This window comes from Bombina bombina, chromosome 2, assembly GCF_027579735.1.
Source record: "Bombina bombina isolate aBomBom1 chromosome 2, aBomBom1.pri, whole genome shotgun sequence".
Classification (NCBI taxonomy): Eukaryota; Metazoa; Chordata; class Amphibia; order Anura; family Bombinatoridae; genus Bombina; species Bombina bombina.
The window spans coordinates 274,575,112-274,601,102 of record NC_069500.1 but is presented as its reverse complement, the minus strand read 5'-3'; the positions used below and the strand labels follow the sequence as shown (position 1 = coordinate 274,601,102).

General features: G+C 36.9%; 1 protein-coding gene across 2 annotated transcripts in view; it reads right to left on the bottom strand.

The window, feature by feature from the left end:
* YTHDC2 (YTH N6-methyladenosine RNA binding protein C2) overlaps positions 1-25,081 on the bottom strand; it is a 256,373-nt gene extending 231,292 nt beyond the window's left edge. The window contains exons 1-8 of one of the 2 annotated variants that reach the window (XM_053701553.1): positions 25,009-25,081; positions 22,200-22,371; positions 20,958-21,048; positions 19,302-19,498; positions 13,909-14,108; positions 13,093-13,259; positions 12,550-12,652; positions 1,211-1,367 (exon numbers count right to left, since the gene is read on the bottom strand). In XM_053701553.1, the coding sequence (XP_053557528.1) occupies positions 1,211-1,367; positions 12,550-12,652; positions 13,093-13,259; positions 13,909-14,108; positions 19,302-19,498; positions 20,958-21,048; positions 22,200-22,365 (1,081 nt within the window). In that variant the 5' untranslated portion in view covers positions 22,366-22,371; positions 25,009-25,081. Of the gene's footprint in view, positions 1-1,210; positions 1,368-12,549; positions 12,653-13,092; positions 13,260-13,908; positions 14,109-19,301; positions 19,499-20,957; positions 21,049-22,199; positions 22,372-24,532; positions 24,638-25,008 lie in introns of those variants that run through there. The other variant, XM_053701552.1, reaches the window with a different exon arrangement.
* Positions 25,082-25,991: the final 910 nt, after the last annotated feature.

Genomic DNA, 25,991 nt, shown 5'->3' with positions numbered 1-25,991 from the left:
AAATTATTATTATTATATATTATTATATATCAGTCATGTCCTAATCATGGGAGGCAATACATTGTGGTCCCAAAGCAACTATAGGCTAAAAGCACCTTTGTAAGGTTAAAAACACATTGGACTTTATTACAAGTGGAGCATCAATATTAACGTGGGATGCGATAAGCAATATCACGACCGCGCGCATATTACAAGTTGAAAGCAAACAGTTGTCCCCTTAAAGGGCCACTAAACCCAAAATATTTCTTTCATGATTCAGATAGAGAATAGAAATTTAAACAACATTACAATTTACTTCCATAATATATTTTGCTTCATTTTTTAAATATCCTTATTTGAAGAAAAAGCAATGCACATGGTGAGCCAATCACATGATGCTTCTGTGTGCAGCAACCAATCAGCAGCTAGTGAGCATATCTAGATATGCTTTTCATCAAAGAATATCAAGAGAATAAAACAAATTAGATAATATAAGCAAATTAGAAAGATGTTTAAAATTGCATTCTCTTTCTAAATCCTAAAAGAAAAAAATGTGGGTGGCATGTCCCTTTAAGCACAAACAAAATTTGTGCTCACCAGATTAGCGCGCCTGAAGCCCTTGCACAAAGTGTAAGAGTTAAAAAAAGTTGTACAAAACACAACATAAATAAATTAAAATAAACTATTACACTCATATAATATACACTTTCTGATCTCTCTCTCTATCTCTATTTATTTTAAATAAAAATAACATTTTCTTCTATGTGAAAACATTGGAATGTAAAAATATGCATAACTACCTTCGGATTTAGTGCAGAAGATCTAATTCGTGTTGTTTTTTTGTGTTTTTAACAGTGCACTCCACTGAAGTCCATGGAGAGAAGTCCTGAAGTTAGCACGCATCAGGTTTTGCTCTCTAGCTAACTTTTAATTTACATTTGTAATACGCGCGCTAACCCGCCTGCGTTAAAATTTTTCATTTTAGTGCAGTTACTGCGCAAGCGAAAAAATATGTTAGTTTGCCACTTGTAATCTGGCCCATAACGAGCAATCACTGTCCCTTAGAAAAACCTAACAAATGATTTATCTACAAAAACCCCCAGAGATTTTTAAGGTGAATTTTGTAAAAAAAAAAAAAACTTACAATGGTCCTTTATATTATTATTCCGTTCATATTTAGGCATTTTAACAACATCTGTTTTCAATATTAAAATATTATATTTGTACTTACTATGAATAACAGGACAACCTCCAAAATATTGTAGAAACAAGTTAACGTCTAAGGCAGCACTTGAGAGTATGAGCTTCAGAGTTGGATGCTTCTGTATGACGTCTCTCAGCTTAGTTAGAAGGAAGTCGCTGAATCTGTCTCTCTCATGGACTTCATCCTGTCATGTATTTTTGTTATCATAAAAATAAATTAAAAAGGCTAAGATATCTGATTCTAGTTTTAATACACAAAATAAAAAGGAGATTATTATAATTATTCTTTATAAAGTGCCAACAGTGTCCGCAGCGCTGCCCATGGGTACAAAGATAAAAGTACAACAGAGAAACAATACAATAAGACAACATTTTTACAGACAAATACAGAGAGAATTGAGGGCCCTATTCCTGTGGGAACTTACAATCTAGACGAGTAGGAGGATGGGAAACAGGAGGTGGGGACTGCAGAGGTGAGAATGATATTAGTGAGGAGATAGATGAGGGCAACTGTAAGGAAAGTGAAATTAATTTGTTACTGAATCGGGTGATAAGCTTCCCTGAACAAAAAGTTCTTCAGGGAGCGTTTAAAGGAGGACAGGTTAGAGGAAAGTTTGACAGCTTGAGGAAGTGCGTTCCAGAGGGTTGGTGCCGCATGAGAGAAGTCCTGTAGTCTAGCATGGGAGGAGGTGATGGCAGAGGACGCAAGGAGCAGGTTGTTGTTGGATCTTAGGGGGCAGGCTGGAGTATATTTGTTGATGAGTGAAGACAGGTGGGGGGGCAGCATTGGTGAGGGCTTTGTAGGTCAGGGTGAGAATTTTGAATTTGACTCTGCTGTGAATGGGGAGCCAGTGAAGGGACTCACAGAGAGGTGCAGCAGAAACAGAGCGTCAGGAGAGGTGAATTAGCCTGCCAGATGCATTTAGGATGGATTGAAGGGGAGAGAGGGAGGCCAGTTAGTAGATTACAGTAGTCAAGTCAGGAAATTATCAGGGAGTGGATTAGCTGTTAAATAGTTTCAGCAATCAGAAATGGACAAATTTTGGAGATATTGCGTAGGTAGTTGCAGCAGGATGGAGAGAGCAATTGGACGTGGGGAATGAAGGACAGATTTGAATAAAGTGTGACTCCAAGGCAGCGGACTTGGGTTGATGGGGAGATAGTGGTGCTGCCAACAGTGATAGAAAAATTAGAAACTGAAGTAGAGTTTGAGGGGGGGGGGGGATTCGAAGTAGTTTGGTCTTGGACATGTTTATTTTTAGGTGGTGAGAGGCCATCCAGGAGGAAATGCCAGATAAGCAGTCGCTGATGTGAGAGTTGACAGAAGGAGAGAGTGCAGGGGTGGCTAGGCAGATCTGGGTATCATCAGCATAGAGGCTATAGTTGAAGCCACAGCTGTTAATAAGTTTACCCAGTGAAGAAGTGTAAACAGAGAAGAGTAGAGGACCCAGGACAGAGCCTTGAAGAACTCCAACATAAAGAGGCAATAAAGAGGAGTCATCATCAGCAAAAAAGATGGAGAAGGATCTGTTAGAGAGATAAGGGTGAATCCAAGAGTGGGCAGTGTCACAGAGCCCAGGAGAGCTGAGAGTCCATAGGAGGAGGGGATGGTCAACAGTGTCAAAGGCAGCAGAGAGGTCAAGTAAGATGAGTATAGAGTAGTAGCCATTGTTTTTAGCAAAAGGAGATCGTTAGTATACCATCTAATGGTGGACAAATGTTATACTGCAAGTTTTTAGTGCCCTGGGGTCTCCTCATTCAGAAAAAGAAGAGCTGAAGTAACTTACTCTTTAAAAAAAAAAAAAAAAGTAATTAACAGTTTCATATGAAAAGGAGATTTTTAGCATAATCTTTTTGCCCAAAATATGTAAGCTCACCTGCAACTTCAAGGAAAACCTACTTAGGTGAGGACATGCCTAGTGCATTTAAATACATGCATTTAAAAAGGGACATTATAGTTTAAAAGTTACAAGCTCTAAATCTTTAAAACAATGTAAATTTAGCCTTACTGACCCTTCAAGTCTATAGTTAAAGTCCTGCTTGGGAACCGTGGATAACTGCTTTACAGATATGACAGGTGTAGGGCTGCAACTAACGATAATTTTCATAATCGATTAATCGGCCGATTATGTTTTTCGATTAATCGACTAATCGGATAAAAAGAGAATCAATAATAGTTTTCCATGTAAGCTATAAGGTTAGGGGAAATATCTAGTCCGCTCTAAAAATAACGAATAACAGAATTTATGTTTACCTGATAAATTACTTTCTCCAACGGTGTGTCCGGTCCACGGCGTCATCCTTACTTGTGGGATATTCTCCTCCCCAACAGGAAATGGCAAAGAGCCCAGCAAAGCTGGTCACATGATCCCTCCTAGGCTCCGCCTACCCCAGTCATTCGACCGACGTTAAGGAGGAATATTTGCATAGGAGAAACCATATATGTTACCGTGGTGACTGTAGTTAAAGAAAATAAATTATCAGACCTGATTAAAAAAACCAGGGTGGGCCGTGGACCGGACACACCGTTGGAGAAAGTAATTTATCAGGTAAACATAAATTCTGTTTTCTCCAACATAGGTGTGTCCGGTCCACGGCGTCATCCTTACTTGTGGGAACCAATACCAAAGCTTTAGGACACGGATGAAGGGAGGGAGCAAATCAGGTCACCTAAATGGAAGGCACCACGGCTTGCAAAACCTTTCTCCCAAAAATAGCCTCAGAAGAAGCAAAAGTATCAAATTTGTAAAATTTAGAAAAAGTGTGCAGTGAAGACCAAGTCGCTGCCTTACATATCTGATCAACAGAAGCCTCGTTCTTGAAGGCCCATGTGGAAGCCACAGCCCTAGTGGAGTGAGCTGTGATTCTTTCAGGAGGCTGCCGTCCGGCAGTCTCATAAGCCAATCGGATAATGCTTTTAATCCAGAAGGAGAGAGAGGTAGAAGTTGCTTTTTTACCTCTCCGTTTACCAGAATAAACAACAAACAAAGACAAAGTTTGTCTGAAATCCTTAGTAGCTGCTAAGTAAAATTTGAGAGCACGAACTACATCCAAGTTGTGCAACAAACGTTCCTTCTTTGAAACTGGATTAGAACACAAAGAAGGCACAACTATCTCCTGGTTAATGTTTTTGTTAGAAACAACTTTTGGAAGAAAACCAGGTTTAGTACGCAAAACCACCTTATCTGCATGGAACACCAGATAAGGAGAAGAACACTGCAGAGCAGATAATTCTGAAACTCTTCTAGCAGAAGAAATTGCAACCAAAAACAAAACTTTCCAAGATAATAACTTAATATCAACGGAATGTAAAGAACTAGGTTGAGACTCCAAGGAGGAGTCAAAATTTTGTAAACAGGCTTGATTCTAACCAGAGCCTGAACAAAGGCTAGAACATCTGGCACAGCTGCCAGCTTTTTGTGAAGTAACACAGACAAGGCAGAAATCTGTCCCATCAAGGAACTTGCAGATAATCCTTTTTCCAATCCTTCTCGAAGGAAGGATAGACTCTTAGGAATCTTAACCTTGTCCCAAGGGAATCCTGCAGATTCACACCAACAGATATACCCAATTATGTGGTAATTTTTCTGTTTACAGGCTTTCAGGCCTGAACAAGAGTATTAATAACAGAATCTGAGAACCCTCGCTTTGATAAGATCAAGCGTTCAATCTCCAAGCAGTCAGCTGGAGTGGGTCGAACGGACCTAGAACAAGAAGGTCTCGTCTCAAAAGGTAGCTTCCATGGTGGAGCCGATGACATATTCACCAGATCTGCATACCAAGTCCTGCGTGGCCACGCAGGAGCTATCAAAATCACCGACGCCCTCTCCTGATTGATCCTGGCTACCAGCCTGGGGATGAGAGGAAACGGCGGGAACACATAAGCTAGTTTGAAGGTCCAAGGTGCTACTAGTGCATCCACTAGAGCCGCCTTGGGATCCCTGGATCTGTACCCGTAGTAAGGAACTCTGAAGTTCTGACGAGAGGCCATCAGATCCATGTCTGGAATGCCCCACGGTTGAGTGACTTGGGCAAAGATTTCCGGATGGAGTTCCCACTCCCCCGGATGCAATGTCTGACGACTCAGAAAATCCGCTTCCCAATTTTCCACTCCTGGGATGTGGATAGCAGACAGGTGGCAGGAGTGAGACTCCGCCCATAGAATGATTTTGGTCACTTCTTCCATCGCTAGGGAACTCCTTGTTCCCCCCTGATGGTTGATGTATGAACTTGGCCCTCGCTAGCTGAGGCCAAGCTTTGAGAGCATTGAATATCGCTCTCAGTTCCAGAATATTTATCGGTAGAAGAGATTCTACCCGAGACCAAAGACCCTGAGCTTTCAGGGATCCCCAGACCGCGCCCCAGCCCATCAGACTGGCGTCGGTCGTGACAATGACCCACTCTGGTCTGCGGAAGGTCATCCCTTGTGACAAGTTGTCCAGGGACAGCCACCAACGGAATGAGTCTCTGGTCCTCTGATTTACTTGTATCTTCGGAGACAAGTCTGAATAGTCCCCATTCCACTGACTGAGCATGAACAGTTGTAATGGTCTTAGATGAATGCGCACAAAAGGAACTATGTCCATTGCCGCTACCATCAAACCTATCACTTCCATGCACTGCGCTATGGAAGGAAGAGGAACGGAATGAAGTATCCGCACTAAAAAACTCTAAGCCATCTCCGTGGAGATGTTGCCTGTACAACGGCAAAGAGAATGACTGGGGTAGGCGGAGCCTAGGAGGGATCATGTGACCAGCTTTGCTGGGCTCTTTGCCATTTCCTGTTGGGGAGGAGAATATCCCACAAGTAAGGATGACGCCGTGGACCGGACACACCTATGTTGGAGAAATATACTTATAAAGGTTGAATCTGGTACATATTATCACAATTTATTAAAAATATAAAAAAACAATAAAAAACAAAATCAGAAGCGCTAAGGACTGTATATCAATAACAGGACAAAGCCTTACACATTTATTTATACAGTACACATAATCAGCAATAGCAAGCAATCTGCTAATAATTGTGCAAACAGATAATAGTGCACATCAATTTAAATAACTACCATCAATCTAGGGACTAGGTGTAAACAAGCTCAGCACTATATCAAGAAAAGCATAGTTCCAAATCACCTGATTTAATATAAACAATCCAAATGATGACTATTATATCTGGGTTGCACATAAGCCAGGGGTAGTTATAAACGTATACTGTCCTGAAAAAGTAAAAAGTATACGCTTGTAAACATCCTTTAGGCTAAGGATTTAACCATAAAACACAATACCATATGCAGGAGTTCATTGGAGTGAAGCAGCTGGTGTTGTGCACAGACCAACTAATTGCAAACCAACTAATCGATTAATCGATTATGAGATTCGTTGACAACTATTTTCATAATCGATTATTATCGATTATGACGATTAGTTGTTGCAGCTCTAGACAGGTGATTGGCGGGGTCATGCAACTGCCACTTCTGCTTGCCTCACTGACTGCTCGCGACCAGCAGTTCTCTATGGCTCTATAACAAGGCTTTAACTATGTTTTTAACCCTTGCAGTAAAGGCAGTAAAATTAAATCATATGGTCTAACAAAATCAAGCATGTCATTTTTTTCACTACAATGTGGTATAAGTCACATGGTAACTAACAGGCAACGCTTTGTGCACCTTTATTAATTATTACATTTGTTTTGTACTCTATAACTATACATCTAAAATAACTGAGGAATATGTTGGTGCTAGTAAATATATGAAAATAATACTAGTACAAGTATAGTAGCGATAGCTTTATTGCAGGAGTAATGTTTAGAAGATTTACTACTTGGAGCGCGCCACAATTAACCCTTAATAACTTAGTTTGACTGGTCTCTCACCCAGAAAAAAAAAATAGTACATCAAAAAGTATTTGAACAAAGCGCTTAAAAATAAGCAATATTAATAATACTATAAACACCAAAAATCATATTAAAGTGAAGGTAAACTTTGATGAATGAAAGCCCGGTTTTTAAAAACAGGGGCACTTTCATTCATCAAAGTTTAGAAAGCAGCCGTTTTGTTTAAAATTTACCTTTGTTCTTTTCACAGCCAGAGCAGCTTCCCCCACCCAGAGATCCTCTCGTCACACGTCAACAATGATTAATCCGGCTTCATCCAATCACAGCATGGCCTCAGGGAATGACTCCCCTGGGGGAAAGCCGTGATTGGAAGAAGCCGGATTAGTCATTGCTGACGTGTGAAGAGAGGATCTCCGAGTGGGGGAAGCTGCTCTGGCTGTTTTTAATAGTATTTTTAAAAACCAGGTTTCATTCATCAAAGTTTCCCTTCACTTTAAAGAACTGGACGCTAATAATTACATCCACTTCAACAGCCGTCATTAACCACAAATGATCAATAATATCCCAAAAGGTCAGTGTTTGCGCATTAGGAGAAACTGCTCTAAGGTGACTATGAAACTCAGATTAGGATATTAGAAGAGAGGTTCTTAGAAGGAGGGTATGAGCCTCAAAGAATTGAGCAGGCTATAAAACATGGTAAAGAAAAAAATTGAAATTTGAGACATATTGAGGAAACAAAAAAAAGGAGTTGAACATAATAAAATAAGTTCCATTTATAACAGATTTCAATTGAGACTATAAAGCAACTGAGAAAATTAAGAAAACATTGGCATTTGGTGAAGATGGATCCCATTTTGGGGAGTCCAATTACTGATAAGCCAAGTTTTATCTACAATAGAGCCAGAAACGTAAAAAATATTCTAGCCCCTAGTGCAGAGCTTTCCAAACTTTTCATGTTAGTGACACACTTTTTAGACCTACATAATTTCGCAACACAGTAATTCAGTTGTACTAGCAAAAAGGAGGTTAATCTAACTTGTTTTTAGAGATACGGACACATACATAAATTATATAATAACAAAATGTATTTACAAGTAACAGTATGTATGTGCGAGAATTAAAAAAAAAGTTTAATAACACCAATAGCTACTTACTATTTTAATGGGATGTTGATGGGATGTTTAATGGGAGGTTGATGGGATGAACACAATTTCTGAATATTTGGTGGAATATTAGATAAAGACACTCGCATTTCATCATCAAGCATTTTTAAGCTTCCACTTCCTATCCATATATCAAGACCATCAGCAGCAAAGCACTACTGGGAGCTAGCTGCAAAAAAACCCAACTGACTTCTGACTTCAGCTCAGCGTTTAATCTGCCGCCCTCAGAGCTCGGTGAGTCCGATTGACTACTGCCCGCGCTGTATACACACTGCTGTCCCACTCACTGAGTACACATGCAGTCACGAGCCAATTAAGGAGACTACACGTGCAGTCAGGAGCCAATGTACCGCCAATGGGAATAGTTTCAGTTCCAACTGAGCTGTGCCAATAGGTTAACATGATCTGTGTCCCCCTAGGTATCAATCATGTGTCAACCATGTGATATTTGCGTAGCAGGCAGGTGGAAAGTCAGAAACTAAAAAAAGAATTTGTGCTGAAGCAGGGACACACCTACACACTGCTGCCGACACACTAGTGTGTCCCGACACACAGTTTGGAAAGCACTGCCCTAGTGAGTTTAAGAATAAAAGATTAAAGAAGTAGATCTAAGAGGGAATGCATTATCAGGCTTTTTTCCATATTATAGCTGCAAAGCGTGCCAACACAACAGTAAGGCTAAATCGGTTGTTTCCACACATACAAACAAAACTGATACAATTAGATGCAGTGATAAAGGGGTCATCTACTTATTACAATCTACGTGTAAACTACAATATTTAGGTGAAATGACTAGGTGTCTCCGTACAAGAATTCACAAACATTTGTGTAATATTGATAGAGGAGACTTAGATACCAATTTATACAAGCACTTTAAAACAGTTCACCATAATAGTACTAAATATTTGTCATATTGGGGTATAAAAAAGGTGAAGAAACAATGGAGGGGGGGGAGTTATGAAAAATTAATTTTAAAGAAAAGTAGCAGAATATATGAAATGGGTACATTGTTCCCACAGGGATTCAATTCTGAATTAGATTTAAACCCTTTTCTATTGGATTGATATGATTATTTTTACATTTTTCAGGAGAAATTAGTAATTATGTTAAACAAAACTTTTGGGAGCATGTCTTTTAATGTATCTTTTATAAGGTGTAATTTTTTATGATTCTTCTTTTTAATTTATAACCAATTTCTTCATGTATGAAAGCAAAGATTTTTAAATTGTCATTTTCAGTTTTTAGTTATCAGGGCTATTTCTATATCTATGTGATATTAAATATGTTGATAAATTAGAGTAACAGTTATGTATTAAAAAAAAAATCTGGCAATACCACCTTCAAAAATAAATTTAGTATGTAAAAGAGACTATCATAGTCAATAACTAAAGAATAGCACCTTAAAGAATTAGTGATATGCAATTGTCTAGGAACCTAGGAAAGAGCTCACTGTGATTAGCACACACTAATGAAGAAAGAACATATCAAACAAAGGGTGGTGGTATTGAACCCTTTCCTGCCGGGGTTAAAGTGTCTACATCGGAACAACTGTTCCGATGTAAACAATTTGAAATCTCGCGATCATGCAAGTGATCATGAGATTTCAATGATGGGATCACGTCAGGGGGGGCGACCCTATGATGCTAGGCACGCCCTCCAGACCACGATCCCATCAGGGAAGCCACCCGGTTAGGACGTTGTATTCCGTCCATCCGCGTTAAAGCCCAGAAAAATTTGGACGGAATGCAACGCCGTAACAGCATTAAAAGGTTAAAAATGAATAGACACACAAATAATCCATCTTGATAAAGCCGCTTGGATTTTTTGAATGTTGTGCACATTTTATACAATTTTATGTTTGTTCATTTATGTAATAAGATTTGATGAAATTGTAAATAAAATCCTTTTCACATAAGAAATATAGCCTCTATTAGGTTTAACTTTTTGCTTAATTTTTTTTTTTTTTTTTTTTTTTAGAGTTTTGTTCATATACTTTTTATGATTAACTATTTAATGCAGGAGAAATGCACAGAGTTCCAGAAATATATTACGTAGATATTAATAGGTATAGAATAAAATATAATATTTAAAATAAATGAGTAAATGAGGCAAATCACAAATTGCCAGGTATACGATGCCTTACAAAAGTATAGATACACCTGGAAAATTAGCATTTTTTTGCTACATTAGAAATTACTCTCTCTGCTGTAGGATGCTCTTTATTCTTCATTGTCACAGTTTAGCTTAAGATCATTTGCTGGGCTGCAGATCTGTAGAAAGAGTGGAACTTTTATCCAGAGATAAATGCTTGCTACTTTAAAAGGGACAGTAAAGTCAAAATGAAACTTTCATGATTCAGATATAGCATGCAACTTTAAACAACTTTCCATTTTATGTCTTATCTAATTTGCTTCATTCTCTTGGTATACTTTGTTAAAAAGCTTACCTAGTTAGGCTCAGGAGCAGCAATGCACTACTGGGAGCTATCTGCTGATTGGTAGCTACACAAACAGTATATGCCTCTCCTGCCATTGGCTCACCCGATGTGTTCAGATAGCTCCCAGTAATGCAATGCTGCTCCTTCAAAGAACGGATACCAAAAGCTTGAAGCAAATTATATAATAGAAGCGAATTGGAAAGTTGTTTAAAATTGTGTTCTCTATCTGAAGCATGAAAGAAAAATGTTGGGTTTAATATCCCTTTAATGTCTTATAGGTAGAGGCCAATTGTATTGCAATTAGGACAATCTCTGTCAACTTTGTAAATATGGATCTTACAGAAAAAAAAGGGGTTGAATTTTTTTAAATTGCGTATTTTAATTTTTAAATTTTCTTCAAAATACTTTTTCAACATGACACCAATACCAAATAAATAATTCATATAAAGTATAACAGAACAAACGGTCAATATATAGACTGTTAATCAGTAAAATACCAGAGTACTTTTGCAAGGCATTGTATCTATTATGCTTTATCGATAAAAATGTAAAATTATCAGTCTTCTGTCGAATCAACTACACAAAATGTATTACTTTACTGTAAATTAATAAGCATGTGTCGAAAAATAAAGAAACTGTTTAATAATGCTATGTTACAAGACCCAGGGATAAAATGAATGGATGTGTCATCATGAACGTAAGCCTCGTGCTTTGCTCCCTTACACTCCCTACAGCAAACTGCAAACAAATGACTGCCTCTTGCTTAGAAGATAAAACTGAATGCAATAAAAACACTAATAAAAAAAGGCCAGGTCGGATGACATGAAGAAGTGACATTATAATTATTAAACAGATGGCAATTGATTTGACTAAGGCAGAAGCATAAGTCAACTTCTCACAAAGCACAAATTAATATAAACTTGAAGGTGCCCTTCAGTTTTAGTTAGATTACATACTTCTAGCTGTACAGGGCGCTATTAAATCAGTGTTCATATATCACTTACTGTGATTTACACAAATATAGATTGTAAAGCCTATTAAAAACAAAGCAGTAAACCAGTTGGAGGGTTTACCATCCCCTGTTACGTCCTTTTTCCACCATCAGTTAATCTAGACCAGTGGTATCCAGCTCCTGTCCTCAGTGGCTGCCAACATGCAGAGATTTAAAGGGACATAAAAGCTATTTTTTTTTTCTATCATTACTAAGACAGAATATGCAATTTTAAACAACTTCAAACTGACTTCTATTATCTAATTGGCTTCATTATCTTGGTATCTATTGTTGAAGAGGCAATAAGGCACTACTGGGAGCTACCTGAACACATCAGGTGAGCCAATAACATGGAGGTATATATGTGCTGTCACCAATTAGCAGCTCCTAAACCTACCTAGGTATCCTTTTCAACAAAGGATATCAGGAGAAAAAAAACTAATTAAATAATAAAAGTAAATTGAAAAGTTGTTTAAAATCACATGCGCTATCTGAATCATGGGAAAAATTGGGTTTCAGGACCTTTAAGTATAAACTGAGCACAGGTATGTCAAGATCTCAGAATATGAGTATACCCTAAACACAGAAATCCTGAAAATCATGGTTTCTTTTCAACCTAAGGACTGGAGTTGGACACCAATAATCTAAACCTAAGGTCTGTGAGCCATGATGCACCCTAAGCCTTTTTGTGTAGCCCTCATTTCACTCCTACACTTCTCCTCTGGTTCACTATATGGGAATCAGTCTATTTGTGACCATTGTAAGGGTATTTTAAAAGCTTCAGGAGGCCTGTCTTATTAATAAACCTATAGCTGAGTTGGAATATGTAAACCCTGTGAGAGAAAAAAGCCACCGCAATTCTAGCTAGAATACCTACATGCCACCATTCTCAGTCAGGTTTATTATTGGCATTTCAGTAAAAGGGAAACAAAGGGATATTTACCACAATAACATGGGTCACTGTTGACAGAGTGCCGTCTCCTGCCATCAGAGTGCGCAATAGAACCCCGTTTGTGCAAAAGGTGAGAAGAGTCTTTGGAGAAACCCTGTTATGCAAGAATCAAATTATAGTATATATTAGAATATGTATTTAGAATTCATTGCAGGCCAGTGCCATCACATTCAATTGAAAATCGAATGCTACACTTATATACCTGCTCTATGTACACAAAACCATAAAAGTTTTCATAAAGGGACATTCTAGTTAACATTACTTTATACACTGACTGAAGATCCTTAACCAGTTCAAAAAATGCAATATATTATGATTCAAAAACCAAACAAACATTCATTCTAGCTATAAAATAAACTTCACTAGAATTTCCATGTAATCACTAATGTAGGTTTATTGTCATACAGATTACACAGCAAATGAGGAATGGTATATTGAAAAATGAGTATTCGATTTCAACGTTATTATTAAGAGCACTTACAGATGGCTCTAGTGGTTCCGTTTACAGAAGACTACAATTAATGTTTTTCATACCGGCTTTCTAGACGGATTTGATAACCAACAGTCTGACCAATTTTTTCTCCCCTTTCAGCGGCAACCCTTTCTGCAACAGCTATAGCCGCAAGGCGTCGTGGCTGGGTACAGAAAATGCGGCACGGGGTGCTATTTTTGCTGCAGTCATCAAGAAGGAACTGAGGTATCTAAATCAAATAAAAATGTGCATATATAATATAAATTAATCAAACTATATATAAATTTAATCGTACTTCCCTGCATGGTTTTGGTTTACAAAAAAAAAAAAAAAACAGAGTTGGGTACATGTTTATACCCCACAGAACAAGCGTTTTTTTATTTTAAAAAGTTGCAGCCAGAGACCTTACTAACCACCCCACAAACTATAAGTAAAGCATGTTCCTGCACCATTGTCACACCAGAATAAACAGTGAATCAAAGCATGCAATTCAAGGTTTATTATGGAATGACAGTGGTGCAGTAGGACACTCTGCTTTCAGTCTATAGTGTGGGAGGAACGGCATCTGGTCAGCTGTGTTGTACCCTTACTACTAGATGAAAAAAGGTGCATTTTCCAGCCTCTTATTTTATTTATGGTTTAATGTCCCTTTACCCATTTAACTTTACTCCTTCAGATATGGCAATGTTACAGATTTACAGTCTTAAAGATTCTGTCTGTGCACAAATAGATTATTACATAACTCTCAATTTACTAATGTGAAGTTATTCTAACAATCTGTTATCACTAATGAAGCATGTAGGAATTTTAGTTTTCAACTACTATCAATATTAACAACAATTTTTCAATTAAAATTTCTTGCAAATATGTAAACTTACTTGTGTGGTCTTTCCTGATCCTGTCTCTCCAATAACCAAAACTACTTTATTATCCTTGATAACGCCCACAATGGCCTCCTGCTTCTCAAATACTGGCAAAGATTGTCGGAAGGAGTCCAATTCAGATTCTCCTCTTTTTACTGGAACTTGTGGTATACCGTTATTCAGACGGCCGCTAGTCCTGCTCATTTCACGGTTCTCTTCAGATAGCACAAAACATATACAATTAATCACTATACTGCACATTAACACATTACAATATACTACAGTAAACAAAGTTCTTACTATACAGTACCTACATATTGTGATACATTGCATTATAAAACAGAATACCTGAAACATAAAATCTGTAATAAACGAACACCAGCAAAAATATATAAAAAATTTCGCCGGGGTTAGGTTCCAGAAGGAATGGTTGTAAATCGAAACCATTGTAAATTGAAACCCAGTTTATAATGTAAGTCAATTGGAAGTGAGGGAGTTAGGTTCCAGGCCCCTCTCAAAATTGTCATAAGTAACACCTAATACATTATTTTTAAAGCTTTGAAATGAAGACTTTAAATGCTAAACAGCATTATAAACAGTATCAAATAATCACACGACAAACACAGAATATATAATTAAACTAAGTTTAATGAACAAAAAAGTTTTTTTACTTGCATTTTTCTGCAATCAGTTCTCTGCATCGTTAGCATGTTAGATAATATTTGGTCTGCACCTATTCTATGCATTTCAATCTGCAGTGATTAATAGGCAGTTAGGCACCCTCACCTCAAGCAGCTGGACAGGAAGATAAAAGGGAAGTGCCTGCTAGATCTTGTTTCTCGATAAGTCTGGTCTGATCTGTGTACACAGATCAATTTCAGGCTGTTAAACTTGCTTAAAGGGACAGTCTACACCAGAATTGTTATTGTTTTAAAAAATAGATAAGCCCTTTATTACCCATTCCCCAGTTTTGCATAACCAACACAGTTATATTAATATACTTTTAACCTCTGTGATTATCTTGTATCTAAGCCTCTGCAAACTGCCCCTTTATTTCAGTTCTTTTGACAGACTTGCAGCCAATCAGTGCCTGCTCCCAGATAACTTCACGTTAACGAGCACAGTGTTATCTATATGAAATACGTGAACACCCTCTAGTGGTGAAAAACTGTTAAAATGCATTCTGAAAAGAGGTGGCCTTCAAGGTCTAAGAAATTAGCATATGAACCTCCTAGGTTAAGCTTTCAACTAAGAATACCAAGAGAACAAAGCAAAATTGGTGATAAAAGTAAATTGGAAAATTGTTTAAAATTACATGTCCTACCTGAATCATGAAAGTTTATTTTGGCCTAGACTGTCCCTTTAACTTTCCTGAAACACAAGCGGACAGCTCCACCTACTGCCTATTTTAATTAGTGCACTTCTTTTCAATGCATTTCAATAGCAGTCCCATGACTGAAAAAAAAAAAAAGGTTGTTATTCTGAAACGGCGCAAATTGAACCGGCGTAAACCGGGGGCCACATGTATGTATGTATGTATGTATGTATGTATGTATGTATGTATATATATATATATATATATATATATATATATATATATATATATATATATAGTGTATGTTTTGTCCAAAACCAAATAACCAGAAGGAGTCTGTCAAAAACACTTACAAAGATATCCATATTTTAAATGAACAGTGAGGTATAATTCAATACATATTAATACACTCAAGGAAACACAAGCCTGTTATAGGGCAACTATGACATCCTATATGTGCTATAGCAAAAAGGTTATCAACTAAATTACAAAAAGCATTCATGCCTGCACAATTTTTCTGCCATATATGATAATGATTAATAAAAGTAATGCTAGGCTTCAAGGTCGACTTTGCAACTGGTTTCCCAGGATGTGTTTTCAAGAAACTGTCGCAAATTTCCCCTTTTTGAATAGGCTTTAAAAACCTTTAATATTCAGAATTCCTTCAACCTAATAATCATTCTTGATAGCAGCTAGGATCAGTACAGTATTTGTTTTAAAAAATAACTTGGGTTTCCATAAATTTATTAGAAAGAAGTTAGCCTCCGGCTTCCTATTCTTGAAAAACTTTGCCAAGCCAAGCAAAGTTTACCAAAATATACAGCTTTACCATAAAAATAGTATTTTCACAAAAACAGATGAACATATTTAAATAGTGCAAAAACAAATGTGATGGTGCACAAAAGTAGTGATGTCACAAAAGGGGCGGGGTCTTGTTCCTTACCGTACTAACAGAGCAATTATTGGACATTGTGATACACAGTCTTTTGCTTGTAGTAGTCTATGATTGGGACAGTCTCATATATGCCTTGTGACTTGTTTTTAATAAATTTGTTATACTTTTTTAACCACTTCCGATTCATCCTTTAAAAGCTGGAATATCCTTATTTGCCTTGACTCCTATTAGGAGCTTCCTGTGTCTGTATATCTAGAGATTGATTTTGAAGCTCTAGACAATGTGAATACCTTTCTAGGTTCTGCTGTAAATTTCACATAAACCACAGAACTTCACTATATGCGTTTCTTTTTTCCCTGAGGTTCACCTGCTGAGCATTACCACCGTGATAACCTGGGACGTTTATCCTTTTTTGTGCACCATCACATTTGTTTTTGTATTTTATTATTCCTTATATTGTGATTTAAATATATATATATATATATATATATATATATATATATATATATATATATATATATATATATATATATATATATATATATATACATATATACATATACACACACACACACATACATACACATACACACACAATCATATGCAACAGTTTAGGCACCCCTGACAATTTCCATGATTTTGATTTATAAATAATTGGGTATTTGGATCAGCAATTTCATTTTGATCTATCAAATAACTGAAGGACACAAAAATATTTCAGTAGTGAAATGAGGTTTATTGGATTAACAGAAAATGTGCAATATGCATCAAAATGAAATTAGACAGGTGCATAAATTTGGGCACCCTTGTCATTTTGAATACCTGTAACTACCTAGCAATGATTAATTGGAACACACAATTGGTTTGGTGAGCCCATTAAGCCTTGAACTTCATAGACAGGTGCATCAAATTATGAGAAAAGGTATTTAAGGTTGCCAATTGCAAGTTGTTGTTCTCTTTAACTCTCCTCTGAAGAGTGGCAACATGGGGGCCTCAAAACAACTCTCAAATTACCTGAAAACAAAGATTGTTCAACATTATGGTTTAGGGGAAGGCTACAAAAATCTATCGCAGAGATGTAAGCTGTCAGTGTCCACTGTGAGGAACATTGTGATGAAATGTAAGACCACAGGCACAGTTCTTGTTAAGGCCAGAAGTGGCAGGCCAAGTCAAATATCGGAAAGGCAAAGGCAAAGAATGGTGAGAACAGTCAAAAACAGCCCACAGACAACCTCCAAAGACCTACAACATCATCTTGCTGCAGATGGTGTCACTGTGCATCGTTCAACAATTCAGCGCACATAGCACAAGGAGAAGCTGTATGGGAGAGTGATGTGGAAGAAGCCTTTTCTGCACACAAGCCACAAAGAGTCGCTTGAGGTATGCAAACGCTTATTTGAACAAGCCAGCTTGATTTTGGAAGAAGGTGCTGTGGACTGATGAAACAAAGATTGAGTTATTTGGTCATAACAAGGGGCGTTATGCATGGCGGCAAAAGAACATAGCGTTCCAAGACAAACATTTGCTACCCACAGTAAAATTTGGTGGATGTTCCATCATGCTGTGGGACTGTGTGGCCAGTAACGGTACTGGGAATCTTGTTAAAGTTGAGGGTCGCATGGATTCCACTCAATATCAGCAGATACTTGAGAATAATGTTGAGGAATCAGTCACAAAGTTGAAGTTACGCCGGGGCTGGATATTTCAACAAGACATCGACCCAAAACACTGCTCAAAATCTACTCTGCTATTTATGCAGTGGAACAAGTACAATGTTCTGGAATGGCCATCCCAGTCCCCAGACCTGAATATGATTGAAAATCTGTGGGGTGATTTGAAGCGGGCTGTCCATGCTAGGCAACCATCAAAAATAACTGAACTGGAGATGTTTTGCAAGGAGGAATGGTCCAAAATACCTTCATCCAGACATTCATTACAGGCTATAGAAAGCGTCTAGAGGCTGTTATTTCTGCTAAAGGAGGCTCTACTAAAAATTTATGCAATATTTCTGTTGGGGTACCCAAATTTATGCACCTGTCTAATTTCGTTTTGTTGCACATTTTCTGTTAATCCAATAAACCTCATTTCACTACTGAAATATTACTGAGTCCTTCAGTTATTTGATAGATCAAAATAAAATTGCTGATCCAAACATTATTATTATTATTTATAAATGAAAATCATGGAAATCGTCAGGGACGCCTAAACTTTTGCATACAAGTGTGTATATGTATATATATATATATATATATATATATATATATATATATATATATATATATATATATATATATATACACATATACACACACACACACAAAAATATACACATACATACACATCAAAAATAGGGAGAGTAATTTCCACAGAAACCAACATGTGGAAGAAAGCCTAATATGATTCTGTTACAGAAAAGCATACACTCAGCAGGGGTTAGGCTGCAAATGAGTGTTGGTGCAGACCCTCTTGGTGTTGAATTCAAACTAAAGATAAGAAAGAGAGCTCCGGATTCATGAGACAATCCGGATACATAGAGAGGGATTTCAGCACTCTTTAAGCCCCACTAAATCAAAATATGTATATTTAAGGTGTAACACCCCTCAAAGAAACCAGATTAATAACATAGAAAAGACATTCATAGAGAAACATAAAATGCTAAGCTAGACCGCTGCAGTTAAACGACACTTGCAAGCTTGCAAACTCTGCATGCAGAAAGACCAGCTCTGGATTGTCCATTAAAGCTTGTTAATCAGCAGAACTGGTGGAGATGTAGATGAGTCCCACCAACACTAGATAGCATACAAGCTGTGAAGCTGAATTCACCAAAAGTACACAAATAAGAGAGGTCAACTCAAAAGGAAAAATAGGTAACCAGACATACAACCTATGTACATAATGTTCATCTCTTGTATGTTGTGCCGTGACCCCCGGGAAGGAAGGTTAGTATCTCCGCTGCTAGTGTAGCTTGCTTCAAGAGTTGTTTACCAGCTGAATTAATCAGTACACATACATATACACACACGCAAAACACTTTTTTTTTTCTCATACACAGTTAAACACTTTATTAAATATGAATATTGCATAAATATGATTTGTATAGATATATACAGAGTTTGGCGGCGCTATACAAATAAATAATAATAATAATAACATATATTGTGCCAAAACACCACTGATAATAAAATGTAAAGAACTTACCTGCTTCCACTGCAAAAACATTTCCTCTCTCTGTCTTGGGAAGGAGCTCTGTTCGTTCCTTGTTAGTAACAGGAAATCTATGTATAAGGCTCCTCACTACATGCTTTGTGTTGTGACTAAGGCTACAAGACATCAGTGCACTTGCCGATTCAGAGCCATCCTTTTTCCTTATTGTTAAGTATCGGTTTGTGCCTTTCCTGGAATTCAGCATATATTTAGTACTAAGACCACCCAACAATTTCCAAGATAAGAAAATTGAAAGGTAAGATTAAGTCAATTAAATAATAGTAAATTCAATTTCAATAATTGATAAATATATCATTGTCCAGAGGAGACAAGGGGATGGATTATTTGCTTGAGACCCAAAAGCCACTATGAAAAAAAATTCAATGCCAGGTGAGTTTTCATAGTGGCTCCATTTTAGGGCCAAAATCACACTCAGATAATGATTATTCGGTGACAGTACACAAGCTGCACGTAATTAAAGAATAGTGGTTTAGTGTAACTGCCTGTACAGTAGACATGTGCATTCAGATCCCTCACTAGGATACAAAAGTAGAAGTATGCGCTCTCATTTGTCTCATTTCGGAGCCGGATTGATTATTGTGCAAGATAACTATGTTTAAATCTGGATTTGCACAGATCCTAAAGTAGTGATCTTGCACAAGAATGAATCTGATTCTGAAAAGAGCCGAGTAGCACCTACTTACGCATTTGGATCCTAACGAAGAATACGAATGCACATACCTACTGTAGAGTTACAACAATATTAAGTATATCATATTAGTGTTAAAGCCCAGCAAACCCCTCTACATAATAAAGTTGAAACACAAATCCCAGATGCAAGGAAACCTATCTGCAACCCTGACACCGCTCCAGTTAACACTATTCTCAACCTTGCCTCATCATCAATGAACCTATCTCCATCACAATTAACCTTATACTTAATCTGACCCCACTGCAATCATTCCTATGCAATTCATCTTAAACAACAATTATCCCTTACTGTAATCCCCCCCATCACACCCCCTTACATCAAAAAAGTCTTCCAGCAAAACCACCCCATACAATAACATCCTAATAATGCTAAGGATCATTCACCTAACAACCAGGGTCATTTTCACTTGGAAGTTGTTGCACAGTAGCTGATATCTAATTAAATGGCAATTATTATGAAAAAATGACATGCTCTAATTTGTTAAAGCATGTAATTTTAGCTCTAACGACTCTGTAAAGCTATATTTTAAACCCCACAAATGAGGTTAAACACATAGTTAAAGTACTTCTCCAAAGCATTAGAGAACAGCTGGTCCCAATTGTAAATGGTCTGTGAGACAACAAGCAGCAGTCGCTTAACTTGGTTGTTCTCTGCAGCTTCCGCGCCATATTTTAAATAGATATGCAATGCCTTTGTAGGGGGTTAAACATAAACAGTACAGGTTAGCAAGTGCTTAAATTAGAGTACGTAAGTTTGCTACTATAATAACCCAGATCTAGCTATTAAATTGTATTTCCAAACTCTATACAAAAAAATGTTTTATAGCCAAGAGGCCAAGTGCATCATTGAGTAATGTTTTAAAGCTCGTTAGTTGAACAAAAATTTTACAAATAATGATGGGGGGAAAAAAAATACATAAGCAGTGCCACTTAACTTACCCCTTGCTTTTTGATATCAATCCAAGTGACTGGGACAGGCGGTGTATAAAGGCTCTCTCTGTGCTGGTCAAAGATGAAGGAAAGTCCATTTCTTAATAGGAAAAACAAACCAATTGAAATATGCAATGTGTCCCGTACACCAAAAACACCACCATCATAGTCCTACAGTAATAATATATATCCCTTTGCCCCTTCTGATAATAAATAAAAGAATAACCCTAGCAAGACACAGTACACTCAAGATATGTACAAACAAATCTGAAAGATATGCTTTAAACATATTGGAACAATGACGCCCTAGGTGATGTATCATCCATCAAAAAGAGAACATTAGAAATAATCTTTACAGGAAATTTGTTCCAGATGCAAATGCAGGCTTTGTTTGTTGCCATTAAAAGGGACATGAAACCCAATTTTTTTCTTTTCGTGATTTAGAAAGAGCATGTCATTTTAAACAACTTTCTAATTTACTTCTATTATCCAATTTGCTTCATTCTCTTGATATCACTTGCTGAAAAGCATATCTAGATATGCTCAGTAGCTGCTGATTGGTTGCTGCACATAGAGGCCTTGTGTGATTGGCTCACACATGTGCATTGCTATTTCATCAACAAAGGATATCTAAGGAATTGAGCAAATTAGATAAAAGAAGTAAATTGGAAAGTTGTTTAAAATGGCATGCCCTATCTGAATCATGAAAGTTTAATTTTGACTAGACTGTCCCTTTAAGGAACAAAATGTCGATGCAATCGTACCATTCAACCATCTACATTAAAGGGACATCAAACACCACCAATCAGCAAGCGCTACCCAGGTGCTGAGCCAAAGATGGGCCAGCTGCTCCTAAGTTTACATTCCTGCCTTTTCAAATAAAGATACCAAGAGCACAAAGAAAAAAATGATAATAGGAGTAAATTAAAAAGTTGCTTAAAATTGCATGCTCTATCTGAATCATGGAGGAAAAAATTGGGTTCAGTATCCCTTTAATGTCCCTTTAAAGTAAAAGAAGTCATACAAATGAATCCATTCATCGTTTATACCGCCAGCCTACTGTGTAGATTTGTTTCACTGCATTCTCTTTAGAATCAATTTGCCACTACATTACAGATTAAAGGTATTATGTCCATGGATATAAAAGATTATGGTATATCTGGATATCTTTAAAGATGTCTTTTTTGATCATTTCTCTCTGTTATCACATTCTGTCTCATTGTTAACTAAAGACTTTAAAATCAATCTTACCTTTTTGATCACTATATCGGAACCTCTCCAGGGCTATATTGACTGCTATTTTTACTTCTTCATCAATACGGATATCTTTAAATCCTTTTGCTTTAACAGAATTGGAAGGACCAGGCCGATGCTGCAGAGAGCTGGGCATCGGTGACAAGCTGCTTCCTCGAGACATTTTTTTCTGTCCAAAACAAAACAGAAACCTATTTAGTGTTTGATAATTATTCATTTAAAATGAAAAGAAAAATAATAAGTATAAAAAAAGACTGTCGTTCAAAAAAAGTCTTGAAAATACATAATATATGACTTTCATATTAATACTGAGCAACTATAGTTTGTTTGAATAACTATTCAATGCTAAAGGCAGTTTAAAAAAAAAAAGCTATGATTCCGACCTGAGGTCAGCCGTTAACAGCAAGTGATTGTGTGTTTTCCCGTCACCCATGGATGTTGTGGGTATTTTTATGCTTGAAACATTAAAATTTTGGAATTTTTAACTATATCGCTATCTGCACATTGCCTTTATTTGAACCAGTTTTTCAAAAAGGTATAAAACTTTATAATGGTTTACAAAAGATATTTAGATGTGAAAACAAAATACACTTACAGCCACAGCCCAATAAGGATATTTAGATAAGAGAAAAGTGAAAACTACTGTACCAGTCTTCATGATGTTTGGCATGGAGATCAATCTCAAGAGGTAGATTTATTTTTACATAAAAACACATACACGTAGGCATACACACAACAAACAGAGCTTCAAAATGGTAATAGTCAGGGCTTTTTTGTGGGAGTACTCACCGGTACGGAGTACCCCCACCTCTGCCAATTCATAAGAGGTAATATTTGTAATCATCATGTAAATACTCTAGTTTTCACAAGAGGGGGCTGCAAAATACATCAAATATTGTAAATAATCTTGTCAAAGTTACTGAGCAGAATATATCCATCAATAATCAGTGAGTATGGCACCTTTGCTTTTACAAATGCAGTAGAAAGAAAAAGAAAACAGGCAAATTTAGATTTTGCAAGAATGCACATCGTATATAATAAAAGGCCAGGTATGTTTGTCCGATGCAGTCATGCGTAGTAGAGACTGTGCAAAGCAAACATACCTGACCTTAACGACCAGCACCGATGAGCAGTAGAGACTGTGCGAGGATGGCACTGGTCATTAAGTCCTCTGCCGCATATTTCGCTAAAAGTAGAGAGATTGCACTGTTTCTGGGACAGTGCAGAAACAGTCTTGCAGAGGTACCGAAGCACAGAGGGGCAATGTGTCCCTCTCTGCATCGGGCAGCGGTGGTACAGATCGTTGGTGGCATGGGAGGGTTAAGAGGGAGGCGGGTGGGACTGCTGCACTGCAGTTCCTTAAACATTTTGGCCCGTGTACACAGGCTTTAACACTAGTATGCTAAATTCTGTATCAAGTTTGGGATTTATGTTTATCAGGATTGAATAATGAACTGAACAAATTATGTTAATATGAAGTATATTATTAATGTTCAAAGTTCTAATCTATGCAATGTTAAAAATCAGTCTTTTTTATTTTTTTCAGCAGAAAGAGCTTAGAGCATTTTATTTTTATTCAAGACAATAAAAAACATCTTGTTTTAAAAACAAGGCATTGACAAGTATGATAATTAAATGAGCTAAAAGGAAGACTAAGACCAATACTTTATGTGATGTGATGTAAATAAAAAAAACTGCAGCAAGTAGTAAAGTAGAGCACCTTGCTGTGTTACAGAACAGGTTTAAGGCCTTCTCAAGACAGTTTATTAATATTTTTTTTATTATTTTTTTTTTTAAGTCACACAGTGTTTAGACAAAAAAATCAAACTTTCACATTCACAGCTCATTTCTGTGTAGAACAAAATGTGTGTGAAGATCATTAGCAGAGATTTTACTTGCAAACACATTTAACCTGTGTCTATAATGGACTAAGTGTACTGTGTGTAATGCTATTATGAAATTAAAACTTCTAAGAGTACTCTACAAGTTTCTAGTCAGAAGATAGTAGTACCTTACTGCTATGTTAAGGGAGAAATAATAACATAAGCCAAATGTGCTAGAGCATGAAGATATTGAACTATTTATTTTAGAGAAATGTGTGTTCAACCTCTGCAAATTAGTTAAATATATAGTTAAAGTAGGCTCTTAAGTAGCATTACCCTGCAGCCAGTGACTGGTAGCTACATACATATGCCATCCCTGAATGTAGTGGTAGTGTTCAGCTAATGCATAAGCATTGCAAAAAAAAAAAAGATGGTTCTATTAAAAAATGTAAAAGCATTGAATTGCATTTCAGTTTTGACTGGCATGTCGTTTAATAATTAGATTACCTGTTTTATAAAATGTCAAACACTTGAGACAAAGTACTGAAACTGGATCACAATGGAATGCGATATTGCATAGCAAAAAAAAAAAGTTGTAAGAACCTCACTCAATCTAGACAGCAGTTTATACTTCTCTCAAGGAGCTGAGGCCATACAAATGACTGAATGCTGGCAGCTCGACAACAATGGCAGTAATATCACTCGTGTGCCACTCAACTCTAAGATACGTGTTACCATCTAATAGCATGTAGTCTATATAAATAATTTGCTAGGTTCCATATATATACAATTAGTAGTCCATGACTGATCATGTACTTGCCCTTGGGCGCTACATCCAGATACTGAGTTTCGATTCTGATGTCATGTGTAATACAAGGTCCTGATTGCCAGCACCGCTATGCTACAGTGGAGAGAGTAGTAGAACAATCGAACTGTTTCTAGTTTTAATTTTGTAGAATTGCTCATTAACCCCACAAAAGTACCTCAGCCTCACTGCTTTGCTCTGCGAAGTCTTTTGTCCCCAGACGCTCTCCGTACTGATCGCTTTTTCAGAAGGCTTGCTCTACGTTTCAGGTGAAGGCAGACTGATCAGCTGACATCAACTGTGGGCAGAACTCATTTACTTCACTCAACGTAGCCTCAGAACTCAGCTAGTGAGTGGATCGCTGTCATGTTTCTTTTGGGCAGTAGGCTAGTTATGTTACTGCAGTGTTGTTTTGAGCAGTGACATCACTGAAATAGGCGGTCTATTGATACTCGTCAACTATGAAAATAGAAACTATGCATTGTGCTAGTGACTCACTACTTAGTGACGAAAAGCAGGTATATAAATGATAAAGATGTTATTGCAAGACAGGAGTTTATGGAGTAACAAAGCAATAGCTTATGTGACAGAGACTTGCTAAATTTGAAAACTATGGTGTGTGTTAATTTGCACATTTCATTTGGTCCTATCAGAAAGTGACAAGAATCAAGTAAATAATAAATTAGTCCTTCCTTTTCATTTATATTTGAGTTTTAGATGTTGGTTTATTAAAAGTCGGGCCTACATCTGATATTTATAAAGCAGCGCTTTTTAATTTTTTTCCCTCAAATCTTTTTAATTTTCTTTAAACATCAAAACACAGATAACTATGATACAGTTACATTTTATATAAACAATGGCACCAAAGTTGGCAATTCCCACTGATATCTGATATTAATTATCTATTTAGCAACTTAATAGTTTGCTGCTATATTACAATTATCACTTGATATGTTGGTTGTTGCTTTGCATTGAGGTAAACATTAGCAAAAAGTGTAGATAAAGAGATATCCACAGAAAGAATGCAATTTAGCACGCTATGCCCAGACTTAAAGGTAAGCAGGTTTCCTATAATAATACAACGTAACTTTTAATAAGTAAATATAAAAATTAGAACAACGTAACATACACACATAAATTTAAAATTAGAACTCTGGGAGG